The sequence below is a fragment of the Aricia agestis genome, chromosome 1 (genome assembly GCF_905147365.1).
Source record: "Aricia agestis chromosome 1, ilAriAges1.1, whole genome shotgun sequence".
NCBI classification, from domain to species: Eukaryota; Metazoa; Arthropoda; class Insecta; order Lepidoptera; family Lycaenidae; genus Aricia; species Aricia agestis.
This window is the reverse complement of record NC_056406.1, coordinates 6993298-7013703: the sequence shown is the minus strand read 5'-3', so window position 1 is coordinate 7013703 and position 20406 is coordinate 6993298. Positions and strand designations below refer to the sequence as shown.

At 34.3% G+C, this 20406-nt stretch overlaps 2 protein-coding genes across 3 annotated transcripts in view; both read left to right on the top strand.

Annotated features, from left to right (window-relative positions):
- LOC121729174 (facilitated trehalose transporter Tret1-like) overlaps nucleotides 1-6196 on the top strand; it is a 37028-nt gene extending 30832 nt beyond the window's left edge. Inside the window, exons 6-8 of the mRNA XM_042117610.1 lie at nucleotides 1464-1693; nucleotides 2863-3057; nucleotides 4819-6196. Of these exons, the coding sequence (XP_041973544.1) occupies nucleotides 1464-1693; nucleotides 2863-3057; nucleotides 4819-5073 (680 nt within the window). The 3' untranslated portion in view covers nucleotides 5074-6196. The remainder of the gene's footprint in view (nucleotides 1-1463; nucleotides 1694-2862; nucleotides 3058-4818) is intronic.
- A 5369-nt stretch (nucleotides 6197-11565) lies between these two features.
- The window catches only part of LOC121729161 (solute carrier family 2, facilitated glucose transporter member 8-like), a 30204-nt gene continuing 21363 nt past the window's right edge, over nucleotides 11566-20406 (top strand). For both annotated transcript variants that reach the window (XM_042117589.1, XM_042117597.1), the window contains exons 1-2: nucleotides 11566-11739; nucleotides 19704-19839. In XM_042117589.1, the coding sequence (XP_041973523.1) occupies nucleotides 19758-19839 (82 nt within the window). In that variant the 5' untranslated portion in view covers nucleotides 11566-11739; nucleotides 19704-19757. The remainder of the gene's footprint in view (nucleotides 11740-19703; nucleotides 19840-20406) is intronic.

The window sequence follows — 20406 nt, the reverse complement described above, 5'->3', positions numbered from 1 at the left end:
TACAATAATATAGCTTATACATCAGAATAACACATAGGCTACAATTTTAACCGACTTTCAAAATGGGGGAGGTGTTATGTTCGTTTTCTTATATTCAACGATTACTCCGCCGTATGTTATCCGATTTTTATATTCACAAAAGTGGTGATCTGATGAAGGATCCATAAGTAATCGAGGGAACTCCTCAAAACTTATAGGGAAACGTGTGGTGACTTCGGTTTCGTGAGAAGTATTCTAAGCATATGCTACCAACAAGTAGGATTTTGCACCGAGATATACCTGGTATACCGTGGTTCGGAAGGTGCTGAGAGAACTCCTGATTCTTTATAGATACAAGTTTGGGAGTTTCGGCGTTGTTTTAAGAACAGGAACCATATGCTACTATGCAAATTACATTCATCATCATCATCATCATCATCACTACCATATTATACCATTTCATAGTCTTTTAGATCGAGACTCGAGTTTGTCAAGCGATAATTAAAAAAAAATCTTTATTTTATTTCTAAAAATAGTTTGACGACCTCTGTGGCTCAGTGGTGAGCACGTTGGTAGCTCAAGCCGGAGGTTGCGGGTTCAAATCCCGCCGACGGAACAAAAAGTTTTCAAAGTTCCTGGGTCATGGATGTGTATTAAATATGTGTATCATATAATAAAAATCTTAAATATATGTATAGTATAAAAGTATTAAATATATTTCCGTTGTCTGGTACCTGTAACACAAGTCCATCAGGTACTTACCACGGGGCCAGACTGACGTGGTGTGAAGCGTCCATAGATAAAAAAAATCTATATCTACCTAATATAATAACATTGAAGAGTATGTTTGCTTGAACGCGTCAATCTCAGGAACTACAGGTCCGATTTAAAAACTTATCTCAGTGTTAGATTGATCATTTATCGAGCAAGGCTATAGGCTATATTACCTATATAATATATTATCACGCTAAGACTAATACGACCGAAGAAACTCAGGAAAATGCGGGAAAAACGGGGAAAATATTTTTTATGGGAAAATGTACGGTTTCTGTAAAATTCCTAATTTACGCGGGCGAAGCCGCGCGGGACATCTAGTAATATATAGTATTTAATTATTATAACTAGTAACGATCACGAAAAAACCTCTGAAGGTTTTTTCTGATTGCTGTGTGGACATCATAAATAATTATGATGCTAATAATTAATAAAACAATTTATATTAAAATTTCAAATAATTTTAAAAACAACTGGCGCCTAAAAACCAATAACTCGCAAAAAAGCTAAACGCCTGGCGTCTATTTTAACTATTTTAAACCACTGTGGTAAAATAATTATTTTAATTAAAATGTCAATTTTATTCGTAACATGTACCTCTAATGTATGCCTTTATTTTAAGGTTGTAATTTCTTTTGCGGTCTTCAAGTTGCACACCAACCGAAACCTTTTGATTTCCTAGAAACTGTAACGAATTCTATATTTTCCAGTAAAGGACAGACCGACGTTCAAAGCGTTCATCATAACGCTGGTGATAAAAATAACGCAGCAGTTCGACGGCTACCTCATAGTGCTGATCTTCGCCGGCTTCGTCTTCGAGAAGGCGTCCGGCTTCATCAGCCTGAAGCTCAGCCCCAACAAGCAGGTCATCATCATCGGGGTGGTGCAGCTGCTCGGGTCCATAGTCGCCACTGCCATCGTTGAGAAGACTGGAAGAAAGGTAAAATACTGTCAGAGAAGTTGATTCATAGGCAGTTGACGGACATACGTCATTTGGTTGAGTTATGTCAATCCATCCATACTAATATTATAAATGCGAAAGTGTGTCTGTCTGTCTGTTACCTCTTCACACCCAAACCGCTGAACCGATTTTGCTGAAATTTGGCATGGAGAAAGTTTGAGTCCCGGGAAAGGACATAGTTACTACTTACTAAGATACTTCCCGCGCGATAAACTAATTTTGGTGCCACGGAGTTGCAGGCGTCATCTATAATCGTTCAATATAAGCGTGACTCGTGATCTGTCGACTGGGTTTGACATAACGCCACCAACTTACGTACAGTACTCCAAAATTAATAATGCGCATGAATGACCGTAAATGATGACCGTGTTACAAAAGCTACAGGAATATCACGACGAACTTTGACTAATACGCAATGCAATTAGAAAATGCAATATCATCTACCGTCGCTCTGGAAATACGACCGCTGCCGAAAAAAATCGAAAACTTCTATGCGCATTATCACTTTGGGAGCACTGTAGGTGGTTGCTTAAAATAGCATGCATTTTATAGCCTTTTTGATTAGTCACTCCTTATGAAAATTAACAGAATACAATTTAATGTTTTAGGTAGTTGCTTTTACATTTTAGAAGGCTCTATGCTTTCACGAGTTTGACATTGCTATTGAATGACAGGACGTGCGTTGTGCATGTTTGCTACCATTTTAATGCGGTCCCCCTATGTTGGCCCATTAATAGGAGATTGTGACATTCGTATAATTATGTATAACTTATTTTTGAAGTCGATTGTGCATAATATGCTGGTGCTGTATACATAGTGGTAATCAGTGGGCCCACACACGTCTTGTCTTGTCAATCTCAGTTAAAGCTTATCCTGTGTTAAGATATCATGCCTTCTTTCTCATTTAACGAGAAAGATCTAGACTGGTCCAAATTTTTTTTAATATAAAATAAGGGGCCAAACGAGCAACGGGTCACCTGATCACCCGTCATCCATGGACACTCAAACATTAGAAGAGCAGTAGATGCGTTGCTGGCCTTTTAAGAGGGAATACGCTCTCTTCTTTGAGTGCCTCATCCATATATTACCTAGGCGCACCATTTAAACCTTACAAACGTGGATGAGCTAATCTAGTTGAACCTCTGCAGTTACTGCTGATCCTCACGTCGTTTGCGATGGGCGTGGGCATGCTGGCGCTGGGCGGGTGGTTTTACGCCACCGGCGACGGGATATGGCTGCCGGGCTGGCTGCCGGTGCTCGCCATGTGTCTGTGCATCTTCGCCGATGCCGCCGGCTTCCAGCCCATCTCCTACATCATCATCACTGATCTATTCAGCTTCCAGGTAAGTCGTAGTAAATTCCTTATTGGCACATTAAATATAAATAAGCAAACAGAATATCTACAAAAACTTGGATCTGCTCTACAGGTAAGTTTTGAAGAGGATGCGTTATGCATAATAGGTCATAATGCGGGTTGCATTATGACCTCATATCCTGACTATAAGCTAAATAATAATAATTATTAGCCAAACATAGTCCGAAATAGCTGACTAGTTATTGAGAAATTTGAGAATAATTACTCGTGTATCACGTGTATATGAATGAAATATGTATTTGACATTTGTAAAAAATAAATCCATATACGTAATGCCATAGTACCTACGTTATTTCATTTTTACGTAGATTTTTTACCTCATATTTTCCCCAAGGCACTTATGTAGTTTGTTAAGTTGATACATTTACCTTCACCCAATTAAAAGTAGAGTAAGAATGAAGATAAAATTATTATTATTCTACTATTATGTTGATTGCAAAAGCCACTATAATATTTTTGTTGTGGCTTGCGGATACAGTATAATCTAGAAATACTTACTTAATTAGATCCATAAAATATTCATTATATTATAATATTGTATAGTTAGTATTGCTAAATTTTCATGTTCTACCCGAAATATTGCCATTATGCAGAAATTTTCTTGTACTATGTGCACGGTTTCTACATTTTCAAACAAATTATAAAAAATCGTAACACTTTTATTGAGGTCTTATTAAACTCTAGGAGGTCGCGCCAATATTATTTCGTGATACTTTCAACACGTCTGTACATATTATTATTAAACATTTATTTATAGATTAAGATTTAAGATATAATATTCTCCGGTGAACATTAATATCAAAGACGTTGACACAAGATAATTAAATCTCTACATAGTTAAAGTTATAACATTGACACTAGCAGCTAAGAGATAAAGCATTCGCGTTTCGTTGATAAGGAACGTTATCAGTCTCTGCTGAGACAAGGTTACAAGGAAGGTATTTATTATAATTATGAGCAATTTTATACGCAAGTTTCCATAAATTCCTTAAAAGTAGAGGTCTGTAGGACTACTGATTGGCAATAAACAACATTCCCCTGACTTAAAACTTTAACGGAGTCAGGAATTGATTTCTCTTTTACCAATGTTCTGATAATATTCTCAAAGACTATGAGTAAAAAATATTAAAGAAAGAAAAGTAAAGCTTTTCTAAAATACAGTAGGTATAGTAGGTAGTAAGTTTAGGATTCGAATTAGCCAAGCACGTAAAAAACTAAAGTTTTTAACTTGCTTGGTTGGTGCTTAATGGCCCCCTAAATAACACAGGTTGTTGGATACATCATACAAGATGTCGACCGCGACTTCCAGAGACAAAAGAAACATAAAAATAGGTTTAATATTTCGGAACCAATTTTATTGAAAACAAGCAAGCAATCGAAATTAAACTACGACGTGTCAGCGGCTAGACTGCTTACAAATAGAAGCCTCAAACGATATAACTTATAAGTATTTGGCGGTTCAGCAACTAGACTATACAACAGATTATTTAACAGTTACTACGTTAACTGTTCGCTGTTAAGCATAAGTGTCCTAACCCACAATATTTTTTGTTTTTAAATTTTGAATGCAGTCTTGTTGTAAATCATCACTGCATAAACATAACTGCATTCATAACTCAATACGTAATTTTTGTGGGTTACTACACGAATGCTTAACAGCGTCAAATTTACTATACTATCTACCTTTAGAAACCTCAAACAATGCATTAACGTCAGCAATTCGTTCCAGCTGCGAGGCACGGTGTCGTCGTTCGCCAACATCTGCGCGAAACTCAGCAACTTCGTGCAGATGAAGTGGTTCACGATGCTGTGCGAGCTGATCAGCATCCACTGGACGTTCTTCTTCTTCTCCTCCGTGTGCTTCGCGGCGGGCATCTACACCATCTTCGCCTTCCCGGAGACGAGGAACAAGTCCGTCGAGGAGATCTACGCTAAGCTCTCTACTAAGAAGAAGAAGAAGGATCTCGTTGAAACCGTACCCTAGTGAAAGCCATAGTAAAAAATAAGGTACTAAGATAATCCGTTTCATATGCAGATGGCGGAACTACTTGGTCGGGTTATATCAAATCATTGCCTGCTGTATTATTGGTTATTTTGACGTTCCCCGACCAAACTACGCAGGTCCGCCATATGCCTACGAATTTCTCAAATAGTAACAGTGTATGTAATTTAGATTATGTAGAAAAATATTCAATACCTTTTAAAGGCTGTTTGTTGAGAAACAAGTGTAATAAGGCAGTAGGTATACATTGTATTTCTTCGAAATCACACTCTGTGTAGGCAAAGCCGCAAATAGCAATTATTTAATATTTCACTATACTATTGAGTCTTCAAAAATTGTTTTATGTACTTAATAAATATAAGGCTATTCATTTCTCCAGTTACATTAAAGACGTAAATGGATGAAGTGGATAACTATAACAATTTGGAAATGTTCATTTTTTTTTTGCATAAACTGATTAAATTTACAAAGAAATGTGGATTTTATGAGCGTAGCCAGATATATTTGTCAGATGATGAAGCAAGTAAGTTAGGTTTGTTTAAATTGTAAGGAAAAAATATGTAATTGCCAATATATTATAAACGTTAGTTGTCAACTTCATCCACTTACGTCTTCAATTAAGCTCTTCAATAGTAGGGATGCGTTATTACTTATTGGTGAAATCAACATTTAAATTGATACTGATTAACACTTTTAACTTATCCCGAATAGAACAGAAGTACGCTGATATATTGAGCGTAGCATTTATTTCAATTATACTACAAGTCCATGAAGAAAATTAACCGGTGAAATAAACCATATTATTATAAGATACTTTAACCTAATAGTTATGGAAAAGTACACTTTTCCAGCGCAGGGGTCGAAAACCAGCGAAAACCATGGGTCGCATTCGCACCTCACTGCGTACTCGCGACCCGTACTCAGAAATGACGACACAGTGCCTAGTTATTTTCTGGTATGGTGATAGAACTTTCACGTTGGTTCATTTCACCGGTTAATTTTCTTCTTGGGTTTGTTGTCTAAACGTAGTTATAAGGAACAAAGTCATAACTACTGTTATTATGAGAATTGACACTATTTTTAAAATAGAAATAAAGGCTGTATATTAAAGTCTTAAAATTATTTTAAGTTAATGATAATATAATAAATGAATATAAGTAGTTGAGTCAATTATTCGGTTAAGTTACTCGTAAAATTATAATATTTTAAACTATTATGATATATGATTCTGTAAACTCTCATAGAGCAGTTAATCAAGAAAATTGGTCAAATTAGTTAGTACTGTCAACACAAATTAAATATTAAACTGTCAAATAGTAATATATTGTTCAATCTAATTAGTACATTTGAAGACATATAAATTGTATCATAATTCGACTTCATTGCTCGGTAATAATGGTCAATAGCTATGTCCACACTGTGTACTTTCATCTTAAATTTTCGTCATCAACTTTCATATTATTGCCGAATTCAATAATTTAATGCGTCAAGGAACGCCACGCCAATATTGTCATTTTTGAAGTTTTGGATACGGTCAGAGGGCATGCGTCGCGGGCATGCCTCACGTTCGCCGCAGTTGACTGCGCTATAACGGATGCCCTTGACGAACAGAAAAAGGCACAGTGTGAACAAAGCTATTCAATACAAAAGGCGGTTGACAGCAGTTGTGTATTGTGCAATATCTGCCGTCAAAACGCTTTTTGCAGTGCTGTCACAAAATGCCCCTGCGGATATGTCATTGACTGTACTTAGAGTTAACAATTATAATGTAATATGATTTAAGAAATCAACCTCAGTGAAAAAGGTTTAGAAAACGCCTGAAGGTATGATAATGCTCTTGAATGTTCAAATCTAGTCGAAAAAATTCCGTCCATTCATATTATGTCTCCAGAACAACAATATAAATCCAAGACGAAGCAACGCAATAAAAGTTTTCAAATATTATTACCTATATCTAAAATAACTGTAAATAAATTATATTACCTAATACTTAAATGTAGTGAATTATGATTATTTCAATAATAAATTATTGTTGAATGTAAGTTGTCTACAATTATTAAAATGTTGTTTTGGCCTCTACAATCTACAGGTTGTTACTGAAAATAACGTAGAAATTAGGTAAGAAAGTAAGCCTTCGTTTGTATCTAATTCAATTTTACTATAGAAGAACTACACTATACACTTTATTATAAAATTTAAAAATGCTATTTACCTGATATTCAGTAAATATTATCGTCAGCCTAATATGGCTGGAAGGACCATTAAGTAGATAAAATGTGGGAGTTAACGATGTGTTAATCACGTTAAGTTAACAGTCATACACGGTAATAACATCCTGAACACATACAATATTGGTAAAGCATGTCATGTTGGGCACTAACAAAGGTTTTTGGTAATAAAATGCTATTTCCGTTTTCACCAACCAAAGTTAAGTCTTCACTACAGCCATTGGGCACAGCAATGATTAAATTATAACTATGATTTAAACATATTAGAAGCATTGGTTAATAAAAATCGGCCAAGTGCGAGTCGGACTCACGCACGAAGGGTTCCGCACCGGTATAGAGCGAAAGTAGACAAAAAATGTGTTTTTGTATGGGAGCCCCCCTTAAATATTTACTTTATTTTGAATTTATTATCTTATATCTTTAAACGAGCAATTCCTGTATATATTATATATATAATTGGAATCTCGGAATCGGCTTTTTGTAGCTTACAGCAACAACAAAGTATTTATCGGTTAGGCATAAACTACTCGTACAAGAGCTTTACCCGCCCAGTTGCTCTTATATCTTGCTCGGCATAAAATGTAGACAAAAACAAGCCTCAAATCAGGGGATATCTTGATAACATTAAAATATGACTCAACGCTGATTCGTTGTAAATTATCATGTGCTCGTACCAAAGTGACTTGTGACCTTTTACGACTGACGTTCACTAACACGTGGTCGCAAAATGTTCGTTTAATGAAATTATAGCGTGAAGTAGGTAAGTTTCATATTATTATTTATTATATTACTCACACAAATACAAGGCAGGTAGTATTGTAATGTAATGCTCGAATTTTAATTTAATTAAAATTCGAGCATTACCTACATTACAATACTACCTACTAATAAATAAATTGAAATTACTGAAACATTATTGTTATAAAGTAAAAAGTCGAATCTATAAAGTTACATCACAATAATATTATGTTGATTGAATTCACCAGTATTTATAGTAGTAGTGTGTAGTATTATAAAACTGGATTTTTTAAAACCACAATAAGTCATAATTGATCCGTCAGCAACCGCGATAGAGGAGACTATGGGAAAATTTAAAAGATTGTGACTGGTTATCCAATATCAGGGCCGTCTTACCAGGTTCAAGGGGTGCGGTGCATCCGGGCGCGGAGCGTTTCACAGGAGCATACAATGAATGCCCCTATGCCAACTACTAACCACTAACAATGAATGTTTTAACATACTCAACAAATGATAATAAACTTAGTAGTTAGTTTCACCCCAGTCATATAATTATCATCACGTCCAATCACGAATTTAGTAGATAATAGATTCTAAGCACACTCAGCCAACACTATAAAACGTAGTAGATACTGATTACAGAATGTTTATAAGACCGACAAATATGGTAATACCAATAGGATTAGTGATACAATGTTTAATTTACAAAAACCTGTCAAAACGCTGTTATGGTATAGCTGAGGAACTTGACAAATAAGGGTAATTCGCCAACATATCTATAACTTATGATCAAATTTGATCAATGACTGTTATAAATTAGAATTTACCGAACATTATAATATAATAAGGACCACGAACCATGTAAGAAAACTCTAACGGAAAAACGCTTTTTATTCGTTTATTAACTAAATAAATAAAGAAAACAAATTATCAAGTAATGCTCTGTTTTATAAGGTATCATATTATAAATCTCTTTTTAACCTAGCTTCAATAGCCATTTAATAAGCTTAAGTTTTGTTAAGCTCTTCCAAATGGCATTGCAAGGAACACAGCTCCAAACAAGGCCAATTATACATTAGTCGTTTAACTTGAAAATAGAGTTACAAGTATTTATTTATCTACTTTTACTAAAACGACATTATAATTTCTTTCAATTAAGCAACACAATGCTCAATATATTTATATCATCTAAAAAAACTATAACGAACATTGCTTGAACATCATCTTATAACCATAAAGTTATTAAACCTAGCGGAATAGAGAAACAAAGGCCTGAGCAAAAGAGATGTCATTATCAGTAACACTGCATGGTAAAAAGAGACGTGTGATACATGACAGCAGCACTCTTTTTTGACGTCCAGTCGGCACGTGCCGTACGTTGACAATTTAATCTCATAGAATTCATATTCTATCATGCTTGTGTAAGTGTACGTACACATATTTTTCACACAGATGAAAACCAATTTCGGTTTCGTTTGACAGCTCGAGATTGTTGCTCCATTCCGCTAGGTATATTAACTTTATGCTTATAAATAAGAATATATTAATGGAAATACTTATGGACCCGTTCCGTCCAAAGCCAAAATGTTCAATGTGAGAGTATAAGTTTAATAATCATTATTATATTTAAATAAATAAAATAGGTATATAAAGTTTAATAATCAAATTATGTAAAGTTTTCATTTTTTAAATTATTACGGTACACATTTGTAACTAATAAATAACTGTTTATATATTAATAATTTTAAGAAATAATATGTCTTACCATGACGATAACTATGACTTTTTAATAGTTGGCCTTCAAAGGAGCGTGGCCTTCCATGGTCCATGATCATTATAAGGGTTCCTTGTTCACTACGGAACCCTAAAAAAAGAAGATTTGGAAAATAAAGCTGCTTATTTGAAGAAAAAATATTAATATTGTATCCATTATACAAAAATATCCATTATACATAGCTGCAGTTGCACCGAATATGTTACAAACTCTGGAAATATTAAAACTTTTTGGTTATCATGAACATAATATTGTGCTCACCTCAGAACAGGAAAATAAGGTGCTCACCCTACAAAAATTACAACATCCAGCTACTTACCCCCAACCGGAAACCCGTAGTGTGAAAAAAAAAAGGTAACAGGTACGTAACCTGTTCGCTTTGCACACAAGTTTTGCTTTTTTGTCAATTTGTTTTATTCCTATCTAAAATAATAAACTTGCGTGCAAAAAAATCGACCCACCTCTCTCCTTATGATTCAAACGGTAATAACTCAAGAAATATAATTAGTATTAAATAAATGTTGGAATCATTTTAAAGGTAGTACAATAAGGATTTAATTATTGCTATAGTTATTGCAATTGTAAATTGTTTATTAATTCTACAGCCTTAAAACAAAAACCGGTCAGTTTGGCATAACATTTCAGTAGGCGATTAATGACATTTTTCTTGTAAAAAACACTAAGAAATTGATTTCAATAGCTCATAGTGCCACCCATTACCCTAATTTAGGTTTCCATCCGGGTTTTCCTTGACCTTATCAAAGTTATGATGAACTCCTGAGCGATACCATGCCGATCTTCTTGTACAGCCACCTGGAGGTCCTGAAGGGTATCTGCGGCAAGAGTCCGGGCCCTGACCCTCCTTTTGAGTTCTCCCCATAGGTGCTCAATAGGATTAAGGTTAGGACTCCTTGCTGGCCTGTCCAAACCTGAAATTTCGACGTCGGAGAGATATTGACGAACTTTCGCAACAACGTGCGGTCGAGCATTGTTCTACATCAATATGAAACCTTCATCATGTTGTGCTAGTATGCCCTGAATGTATCGATACATTCTACGCAATTACTGTAACTCATCCGACTTCTCTTGGCCGTCGTTGCACTTGAACTGAAATGAGATGTCGATTCCACAAGGACGTTGACACCTTAAAACGATCATCACGTTCAAATGTAGCCCAATGTCTTCCTGAACATGATCGCATGGTAAAGTTTAGAGTCTCCAGAATACTTCGGTATACTCTTGTAACCGAAGTTCGACTTAAATTAAGACTTCTAGCCACAACTTGTTGTCTAAATTCAGCTCTTAGCAAAGCCCTTGCTTGAGAGGCTTTATTTGGAGTAATATCCATTTCGCCCCAAAGAAATTACGTTTAAAATGGAGTTAAATGAACAATAAATCAATAAAAATCGAGACAAAACAAAAACAATAAGATTTGACCGATTTTTCATACAGAACAAAACCGTTCAATTAACGATTAAAAAACTGAGTGATGGGGGTGCTTAGTGATTTGTGTCGTTTGTAGTCAAGCATGTTGGAAATGAAAATGTAGAGTAAACGTACACATTCCCGATCATATTAACTCGCATTATTAATAAAAAGAAATAATAAATTACTATAACTTTTTAAGATATAGCGACTTGAATAGAAATGCGCGGGGTGGGTCGATTTTTTTGCACGCAAGTGTATAATATGAATGGAGCTCCTCGGAGGCCGCCTCAGTGAATGGATAGCGAGTACACGAGACGCGCGCTTCGACGGTCCATAAATTTTCGATTTTTCGAAAATCGAACGCGATTGCCTTTAAGTTTTTAATTAATTTCAAATGTGAGCAAGACATACAAGTTATAAATTCTGTGAAAGTTTATCATGTGGTGATTTTACGTAAATTAAAATAAAATTTGTTACTCTGTAAGTTTAAAGTTTACCTACTTATTAATTTATTATAAAAAATTCAATCTAAATTAAACATTAAAAAATGCTTAATCTACCTCAATGCATATCTAAGTACCTAAGATTCTCAATAAAAATTTCATTTGAACAATTTAAACATCGAAATTTAAATAGATAGATACTAGTTTTTCTCGTAAAATTATTGCCAACATTTTTTTAGATTCATAATACACAATAGCTTTGTCCACACTGTGCCTTTTTCTGTTCATCAGGGGCATGCGTTATAGCGCAGTCAACAGCGAACGTAAGGCATGCCCGCGACGCATGCCCTCTGACCGTATGACGTATCCAAAACTTCAAAAATGACAATATTGGCGTTACGTTCCTTGACGCATTCAATTATTGAATGCGTCAAAAAATAAATCTGTCCATACGTTTTATTTTTGGCCTAAAAAAATACGATCACGTGTCCGAATACAGAAGGCAGTTACGGTGGCTCCCTATTCGCTTCCGTAGAAATTACCGAATATTCTGTTTCCTCTACAATATTTTATTCAGTCCTACAACCCCTTCCTATTTGAAAGAGCGCTTCTCCTTTCCCAACTTCCAAAATTTATCCTTTAGACGTACCCTCTTAGATATCCCTCCATATCGTACTGACTTCTTTGCTTATTCCTTCACTGTTTATGCTGCTAAACTCTGGAACTCCTTGCCAAGTAATATACGCGATTGTAAAACACTTGCACTTTTTAAAAAAAGACTGCACGAGCACTATTTAAGCATATCCTGACCACGTTACCTATTTCAATAAGCCCTAATATTATAATATATTGTATTATTAATTATATTATGTTTATTATTATTATTATTTACGTAATATATACTTTATACTTAATATAAAATATTATATGTACTTATCGTATTTTATTAAAACATAGCATTAGGTTAATATTATATTTTATTTTATGTAATTTTAGTATAGGTACCTAATATGTAAGTTATTGTTAAATTGTCGTGTGCACTACCTATGTTACCTCTTTTTTAATGTTTCCTGTAACAGGTCTACTGGAAGAGATTCCAATTGGAATAAGTAGTACCTTTGTACTAAAATTTATCTCTTATTTTAAGTTTTCTCTGTTAACGATTATGTGTACTTACATAAATTATTAAATAAATAAATAAATAAAGCACACGCCTTCATTTTAATACATAGGACATAGGTATCCAGTTGCTTTTTGATCAATCATAAATTATTATCCTACAAACAGCTCTTCAAGAGTAAATTTTTTCATAGAGCAATAATTTATTTATTTATGTAAGTATATATACTGTAACGATAGTGTAACGTATTATTACCTAGTAGGTAGTAGGTCCTAAGAAGCCATTGACCTGAAGGCCAAAGACATTCTAAAATTTTTCAATAGCTGGGTCCGAGTGTAAACTGTCGTAGACAGTAGTAGCATGTAGTTTGACTTAAGGGGGCGACTAACCCTAAAGTGTCGATTTTATAATTTATTTTTATACTTGAAAATAAGCCCCGAATTGTTTCATTTTCTAAAATTAGATACTACATTATATTTTCGAAAATTCTATCTGAGCAATAACACGATATCTTAAAATTTTCTCGATAGAAAAAAATCACAAAGATGCATCTAATTTTCACGAATTTTTCATTTACTGCCATAACCGTGCATTGAACTAAGTTAATATTTTAACACATTGTGTAAAATTCTATCATTGAGAGATCGACCTAGCGGGCTTTTTAAATGTTGTATATTTATCAAGTTATTGAGAAAAAACTAATTTGGTGATGAATCCGCGTTGTTGTTTTTCATCTGGCATATGAAAGACGGGCGTGAGTGTGAAGAGAGAAGGACGATGTTTGATTTTTGGGGTTAGTCGCCCTCTTAATTGCGAATCTGCGGGCTCAGCTGTGTACATATTTAATTGCTATCCTTCAAGAACTGGTATACAGGAGCTGGCTAACTGAACCAAATAAATTATGATTGTACCGAAAATATATGGAACTAGCATAATATAATGATTGCCGTTTGTCAACCGATTTTTTTGTTTTTGTATATCAGTATAATATGTAATTCGAATTTGGTAAATGGTACCATGTTCATAAAAGTGATGATTTAATGTACTTAGGCTTAACAAAATCACGTGTGTTACTTTCATTCACGTATGTTACCGTGTGTTACCATTTCACGAATGTGTGTAGGTATAATTTTTAGCGGCCATACTCAGATAACAAAAAAACTAGTTGTTTGACCGTGCTTTGCTCGGTATTCAATAAAACACGAATAAAATGATATTTTCTAAAAATGATTCCTAGCTAGATCGATTTATTGCCCCCAAAACCCCCTATATACTAAATTTCATGAAAATCGTTGGAGCCGATTCCGAGATTCCAATTATACTTATATAAGTATATATACAAGAATTGCTCGTTTAAAGATATAAGATATATTTTTAGGCAAAAAATTGAATTTCCCCCCCCAATTCGCCTAAGCCTCAACCCCTTTAATATTTATTTTATTTTACTATACTAATTATTAAAGTACAAACATAGTTAATCTTGTGGATGTGAAGGATCTTGTGAGTATTTCAAGTGCCTATCTGTTGCCATCATGTATTAGGTACGACCAAAACAGGCCAAAAATTCAAGTTTGTTGTATGGGAACCCCCCTTAAATATTAATGTACTAGCTGCTGCCCGCGACTTTGTCCGCGTTAGTATAGTAGATCACGTCCCAAGTATTATTTATTGTACAAAACTATTCAATGTACAGCATTGACTTTCCTACGATTTTATTATATATAGATGTTCCGCGCGGCTTCGCTTGCGTAATTTAGGAATTTCACACGACCGTATATTTTTCCGCAAAAAATAGCCTATGTCCCTTAACGTGGTATATTCTTCATGTTTGGCAAATAACATAAAAATTGCTCCAGTAGTTCTTGAGAATCATAAGATAATAAGCAATTTCATATAATTTACCCCGTTTTTTCCACATTTTCCTATATTTATTTGTTCCTATTAGTCGTAGAATAATAAAATTTAGCCTATAGCCTTCCTCGATAAATGGGCTATCTAACACTGCAAGAATTTTTCATCGGACCAGTAGTTCCTAAGATTAGCGCGTTCAAATAAGCCCTTTCAAATAATTTCCCCCCGTTTTTTCCACACTTTCCTCTATTTATTCGCTTTTATTTGTTTTAGTGTAATAAAATATAGCTTATAACCTTTCTCGATCAATGGGCTATCTAACACTGAAAGAATTTTTCAAATCGGACTAGTAGTTCTTGAGATTAGCGTGTTAAAATAAGCCCTTTCAAATAATTTTCCCCCGTTTTTTCCACATTTTCCTCTATTTCTTCGTTTCTATTAGTCTTAGCGTGATAAAATATAACCTATAGCCTTCCTCGATAAATGGGCTATCTAACACTGAAAGAATTTTTCAAATCGGACCAGCAGTTCCTGAGATTAGCGCGTTCAAACAAACAAACAAACAAACTAACAAACTCTGCAGAATTATAATATTAGTATAGATTTTTGTTTTTTAGTATTTGTTGTTATAGTGGCAATAGCTGAAATACATAATCTGTGAAAATTTCAGAAGTCTATCTTCAGCCGTTCTTGAGATACAGACAGACATACAGAAAGACAGACGGACAGACATCGAAGTCTCAGGAATAGGGTCCCGTTTTTAACCTACGGGTACGGAACCCTAAAAAACAAGGAAACCCACAGATTAATACAATATTTTTTCAGAGTGAAATACCTAACCACTCTTCAAAATACTGTAGTCTGTAGTGCCTGGTACAAGATTTTAATGTCCTTATGATTGCCCAAGCGCATACGGCATTCTCGTAACATAGTCTAGTCTAGAGGCAACAACAGGTCAGTCAATACGTCTGGGACCAACCATGTGCGGGTTTCCTCACGATTTCCTTCACCGTACAGAAGTTAGCACTACTATGATTCATAATTTATGAATCAATTTCATGTTCACAAACGTAATAATTGTTGACAAAACAGCATTGATTAGTGTAAACTGTACAATACAATACCGACTGAATCGGCCCCGGGCCGCGCTAGTCTCCACTGTTGAAAATGATTGACAATAAAATAAACAAAATTGCTGAAATGGTCAGCTTTCCGATTACTGTCAAATTTTATCAATGTGGAGTTATTGCCTCGTTTTATAATCGTAGTCGTAATCGTGTCGTTAGTCGTTACATTGAAATATAATTAACAAATATTGCTTCGTATTTATATTTTATAACGATTGGACTCTTGATTTTATGGTTATTTTTCTTAAAAAATACGAATAGAATTTGCAGTACACAAGTAAGTAAGAGAGTTTTATGTCTCTATATTCTGCAGCTATAGTTAAGGTAGAATTAAATACTTAATATGGTAGAGTTTACATAAACCCTCTCGTCTCTCTACCATTATAATATCTAGGTACCTATTCTAATAATTTTACGTACAATAGAGGTATATTATATTTTTAATAAGACAACTGTTTTTTGTAAGAAACTGTCTCGCAAAAGGTATCATTACTCTACCTGCAGCAGCACTTGAATAAACAGTTATACTCTTCGATCAATAATATACTCTTAAAAGTTAAAATATCTATAGATATCACATTAAAAGTTATTGTGTTCTTAGGAACCTACTTTTTAAATCATTATTTGTCATTTATTTCCAGGAATTGGGCCTCTATCATGATCCATACTTTTTACGTCCTTATCTGACTGTATAAGGACGTAAATTGAATGGATTTAAGAGCTCATAATAGGGCCCTTGGTGCATTAAAACACTGATTTTGCAAAATGCTGTTTACCAGATCGACTCTTGGCTAGAGATCAAAGATCTAATCTTGCAATTTAATTTTTTGTTTTTTATATCAAAATTGCTTAATTAAATAATAAAAATTAGTCGTAAATCGTGATATCATGTCACCTGCCTGCCTAGCATACGCCAACGAGCTATTTCAATCTACATGTTTTCTCGATGTTTCATCTATATTTTTTTCATTTCAGTTTCATGTCTTCATCTCTATTGACCCTAGCATGACAAACATTTTTTCTTGCGTAGATCTATCATCGAAATAACACATTTTTATAGAGTTTTGTCGAGATTATGTCGAAATTTTGATATTATGAGACGAGTAGTTTTTAATTATCTCGAGAGTGAGATATCTCGTTGGCGTATGCTAGGCAGGCAGAGAGCTTGACATAGAAATAACCCAACAAATTATGTAGGTCCGTCAACTGCTTGTGAATCAATGTATTTGATAGTAACTAGGTACTTACTTACATAATATTACTGATTGCAATAAAGCTGAAGACTATATTATTATAGTATTCACCTTCGTACTTAGATACCTATTTGTCTCACTTCCTAGCTCACACATTTTTAAAACCTTCAAGATTTGATCACATATTATCTGATATAATCGTAACAATAATAATAAAAAATATAGTTAATATTATTATAATGACTATAATAGAGTTTAAATGATGAATGACTTTGCTAAGATTTGTATAGGTCACGCGCCAGTAGACTTCAATGCTAGTCATCTAATACGGGATTATAATGATTGTGAGAATTAAGATAGATTTATTAAAAACTAGCTGTTGCCCGCGACTTCGTCCGCGTCAGCAAAATGTGATAAAAAAAGAAAATGAAAAAGATAAATTTTCTCCTTCTTTACCCAAATAGTAAAAATGGGATCTTGTTAAGTAGTTGATCTGATAACTTTTCATGAACCTTAAGTTGTAGATAAAAACGCCAATACTGTATAGAAAATCTTAAGGATAACGAATAAGAGTAAAGTTATTATTTTTTAAACAAAATTTGAAACCGACTTGCAAGGTAAAGACAATAGTAATTTTCTGCTATGAACTAAAAAGTATTAATTAATAATTCATATTCTGTACTCAGTATTTCTGTTCTTAATCTAACTATGTAATTTGAAGTCGGTACCAGTCATATTATAAGTTGCAGTTATATTTTGTCATAGAACTGGCGATTAGGTTAGCTGGTAGTTGGTACCGACTTCAAAATAATGAAGGCTAAGAACAGAAATACTGAGTACAGAATATAAATTACTTATTTAATACTTTTTAGTTCATTTAATCTAGATCTACAAAAAAATCAGTAAATTGCACATAGAAATTGCGCTAAAGTTAGCTGCTACGGGGTAAAAAAATATGGAGATTGAATACAGAAATAGTTGACGCGTCTATGTGTGTCCCAAAAAATATCCAGGAGTTCCCTATCCCTATATCTCACGAATTTCAGTATCAGATCACCACTTTCGTAAGCATTGTACCAAATTCGGGTTATTGTAACTCTATAAACAATGTGGCGTCTCTGTCGCACATATCTGCCCTACCATATCAACGGACTCCAAAACAGTAAACACTAAATAGCAACAAAATAGTTTTGAATATATAAATAAATAGTCAACAAACGGTGGAACAATAATATAATAATCAAAGGCAAGATTTTTGATAATGATGTTGATGATTCATGGCATAATTATAGTGATGATGATGAATAGTATTATTGACACATTGACATAATAATAAGCTTTTAGTTGTTGAAACAACGCAAAAATGATGTTGATGATTCATGGCATAATTATAGTGATGATGATGCTTAGTATTATTGACACATTGACATAATAATAAGCTTTTAGTTCTTGAAACAACGCAAAAATTGCCGAACATATTGTATCTATAGGGATTCAAGAGTTCTGTACAGCACCTTCGGAACCAGGGTGTACTTCCGCGCAAATTCTTATTTTTTGGTAGTTTATGCTTAAAATCCTTCAGAAAAACGTAAAATCACTATATGTTTCCATATAAATTTTAAGGAGTCCTGTCGATTTCTCATGGATTGCATCATCAGATCACCACTTTTGTGATCATGTTACCAAATTCGGGCTACATCTCATACGACAACAAAAGAATTTTGGTAATCGGTCTACAGACGACGGAGTTGTCCGCGAACCAATATAAAAAAGTGAAATATATCCTCCTCCTTTTCGGAAGTCGGTTAAAAAGTAGCCTAAGTTATGCCTTACTACATCAGCTATGTGCCAAAAAAAGTCCCGTCATAATCGCTCCAGCCATTTCAGAGATTAGCCGGAACAAACAGACAGACAGACAGACAGACATACAGACAAAAATTGTAAAAAATGTTGTTTTGGTGTATGTATCCTATATACATTCATATGCATCGAGTAAAAAACGGTTCTTTCAATATTACAAACAGACACTCCAATTTTATTTATATGTATGTATGTATGTATGTATGTATGTATGTATGTATGTATGTATGTATAGATGTATAGATGTATAGATGTAAAGTGTAAAAATAAATGTTTATTCATTATATTTTTATTTCATCGCCTTATAAATTATTATATTCCTGGGAGAGCTATGCTTCGGCACGAATGGGCCAGCTCGACCGGAGAAATACCACGTTCTCACAGAAAAGCGGCGTGAAACAGCGCTTGCGCTGTGTTTCGCCGAGTGAGTGAGTTTACCGGAGGCCCAATCCCCTACTCTATTCCCTTCCCTACCCTCCACTATTCCCTTCCCTTCCCTTCTCTACCCTCCCCTGTTCCCTTCCCTTCTCTTCCTTAACCTCCCCTATTACCCTGTTCCCTCTTAAAAGGCCGGCAACGCACTTGTAGCTCTTCAGATGCTGCGAGTGTCCATGGGCGACGGAAGTTGCTTTCCATCAGGTGACCCGTTTGCTCGTTTGCCCCCTTATTTCATAAAAAAAAATAAAAATATTAAAGTAATAGTTATAAGTTATAACTGTGGAAGTGTTGTTTTTGGAAGGTAGAGACTACAAAGTTATAGAGAACTAAGTATTTAAAAAGTTTAACGTGGCCATACTCGTATTCGTATATAGTATGCAATATGTTTATATTCTAAAATATTTTATTTCAGTATACAGAGGAAAATGTGCTAGAAGCAAGTAGACAGCTCCATACGGCATACAGTATGCTTATTGAACAACCTCTAATATGGCTGGCGAAAATACTCAATGGCGGACTCACCAACCAGTTCCTAATGGCGATCATGGGTAAGTTTATTTTCTAATAATGCTTATAACCTTTTGCCCGTTCCCTCCAAGCGCATCTTAATGTACCTACGTAAATATACAGTATACTTACTTTAGATCAGAAACTAAATATTCGCATCACCACTATGACGGTAGCGAAGCCATATAAGATATTTCTTATATGTAGTAGAATTTATTGAAGTTAGGGTCAGTAGATTTACCCGTGGAGATTCAGAAGCTTGGCTCTACATGAGATCTTTTCACAGGACAAACCTTATGTGGTCGTCTTGGCAACGTTTTACATGAAATGTTTTGGTGGGATACCTGTTTCTTTAATTTGAACTCATATTTGTACCTATCATGTAAGTTCTTAAGGCTTATGGACTTTTAACTCTTTACTGCTAGTAAAAAGTATTTGTTTTATGGTTTAGGGCTTTTTGTAACCTTAAATATATAACAGTTAACAGTACTAGTTACTTTTCCCCTACCTTCAGATAGGTCGAGAACCTCAAACGCGGCTATTATTTTTTTAATAGTAGCTACGTTTATATTTTTAAACAATTATATGTATTTCGTAAACAAACAATA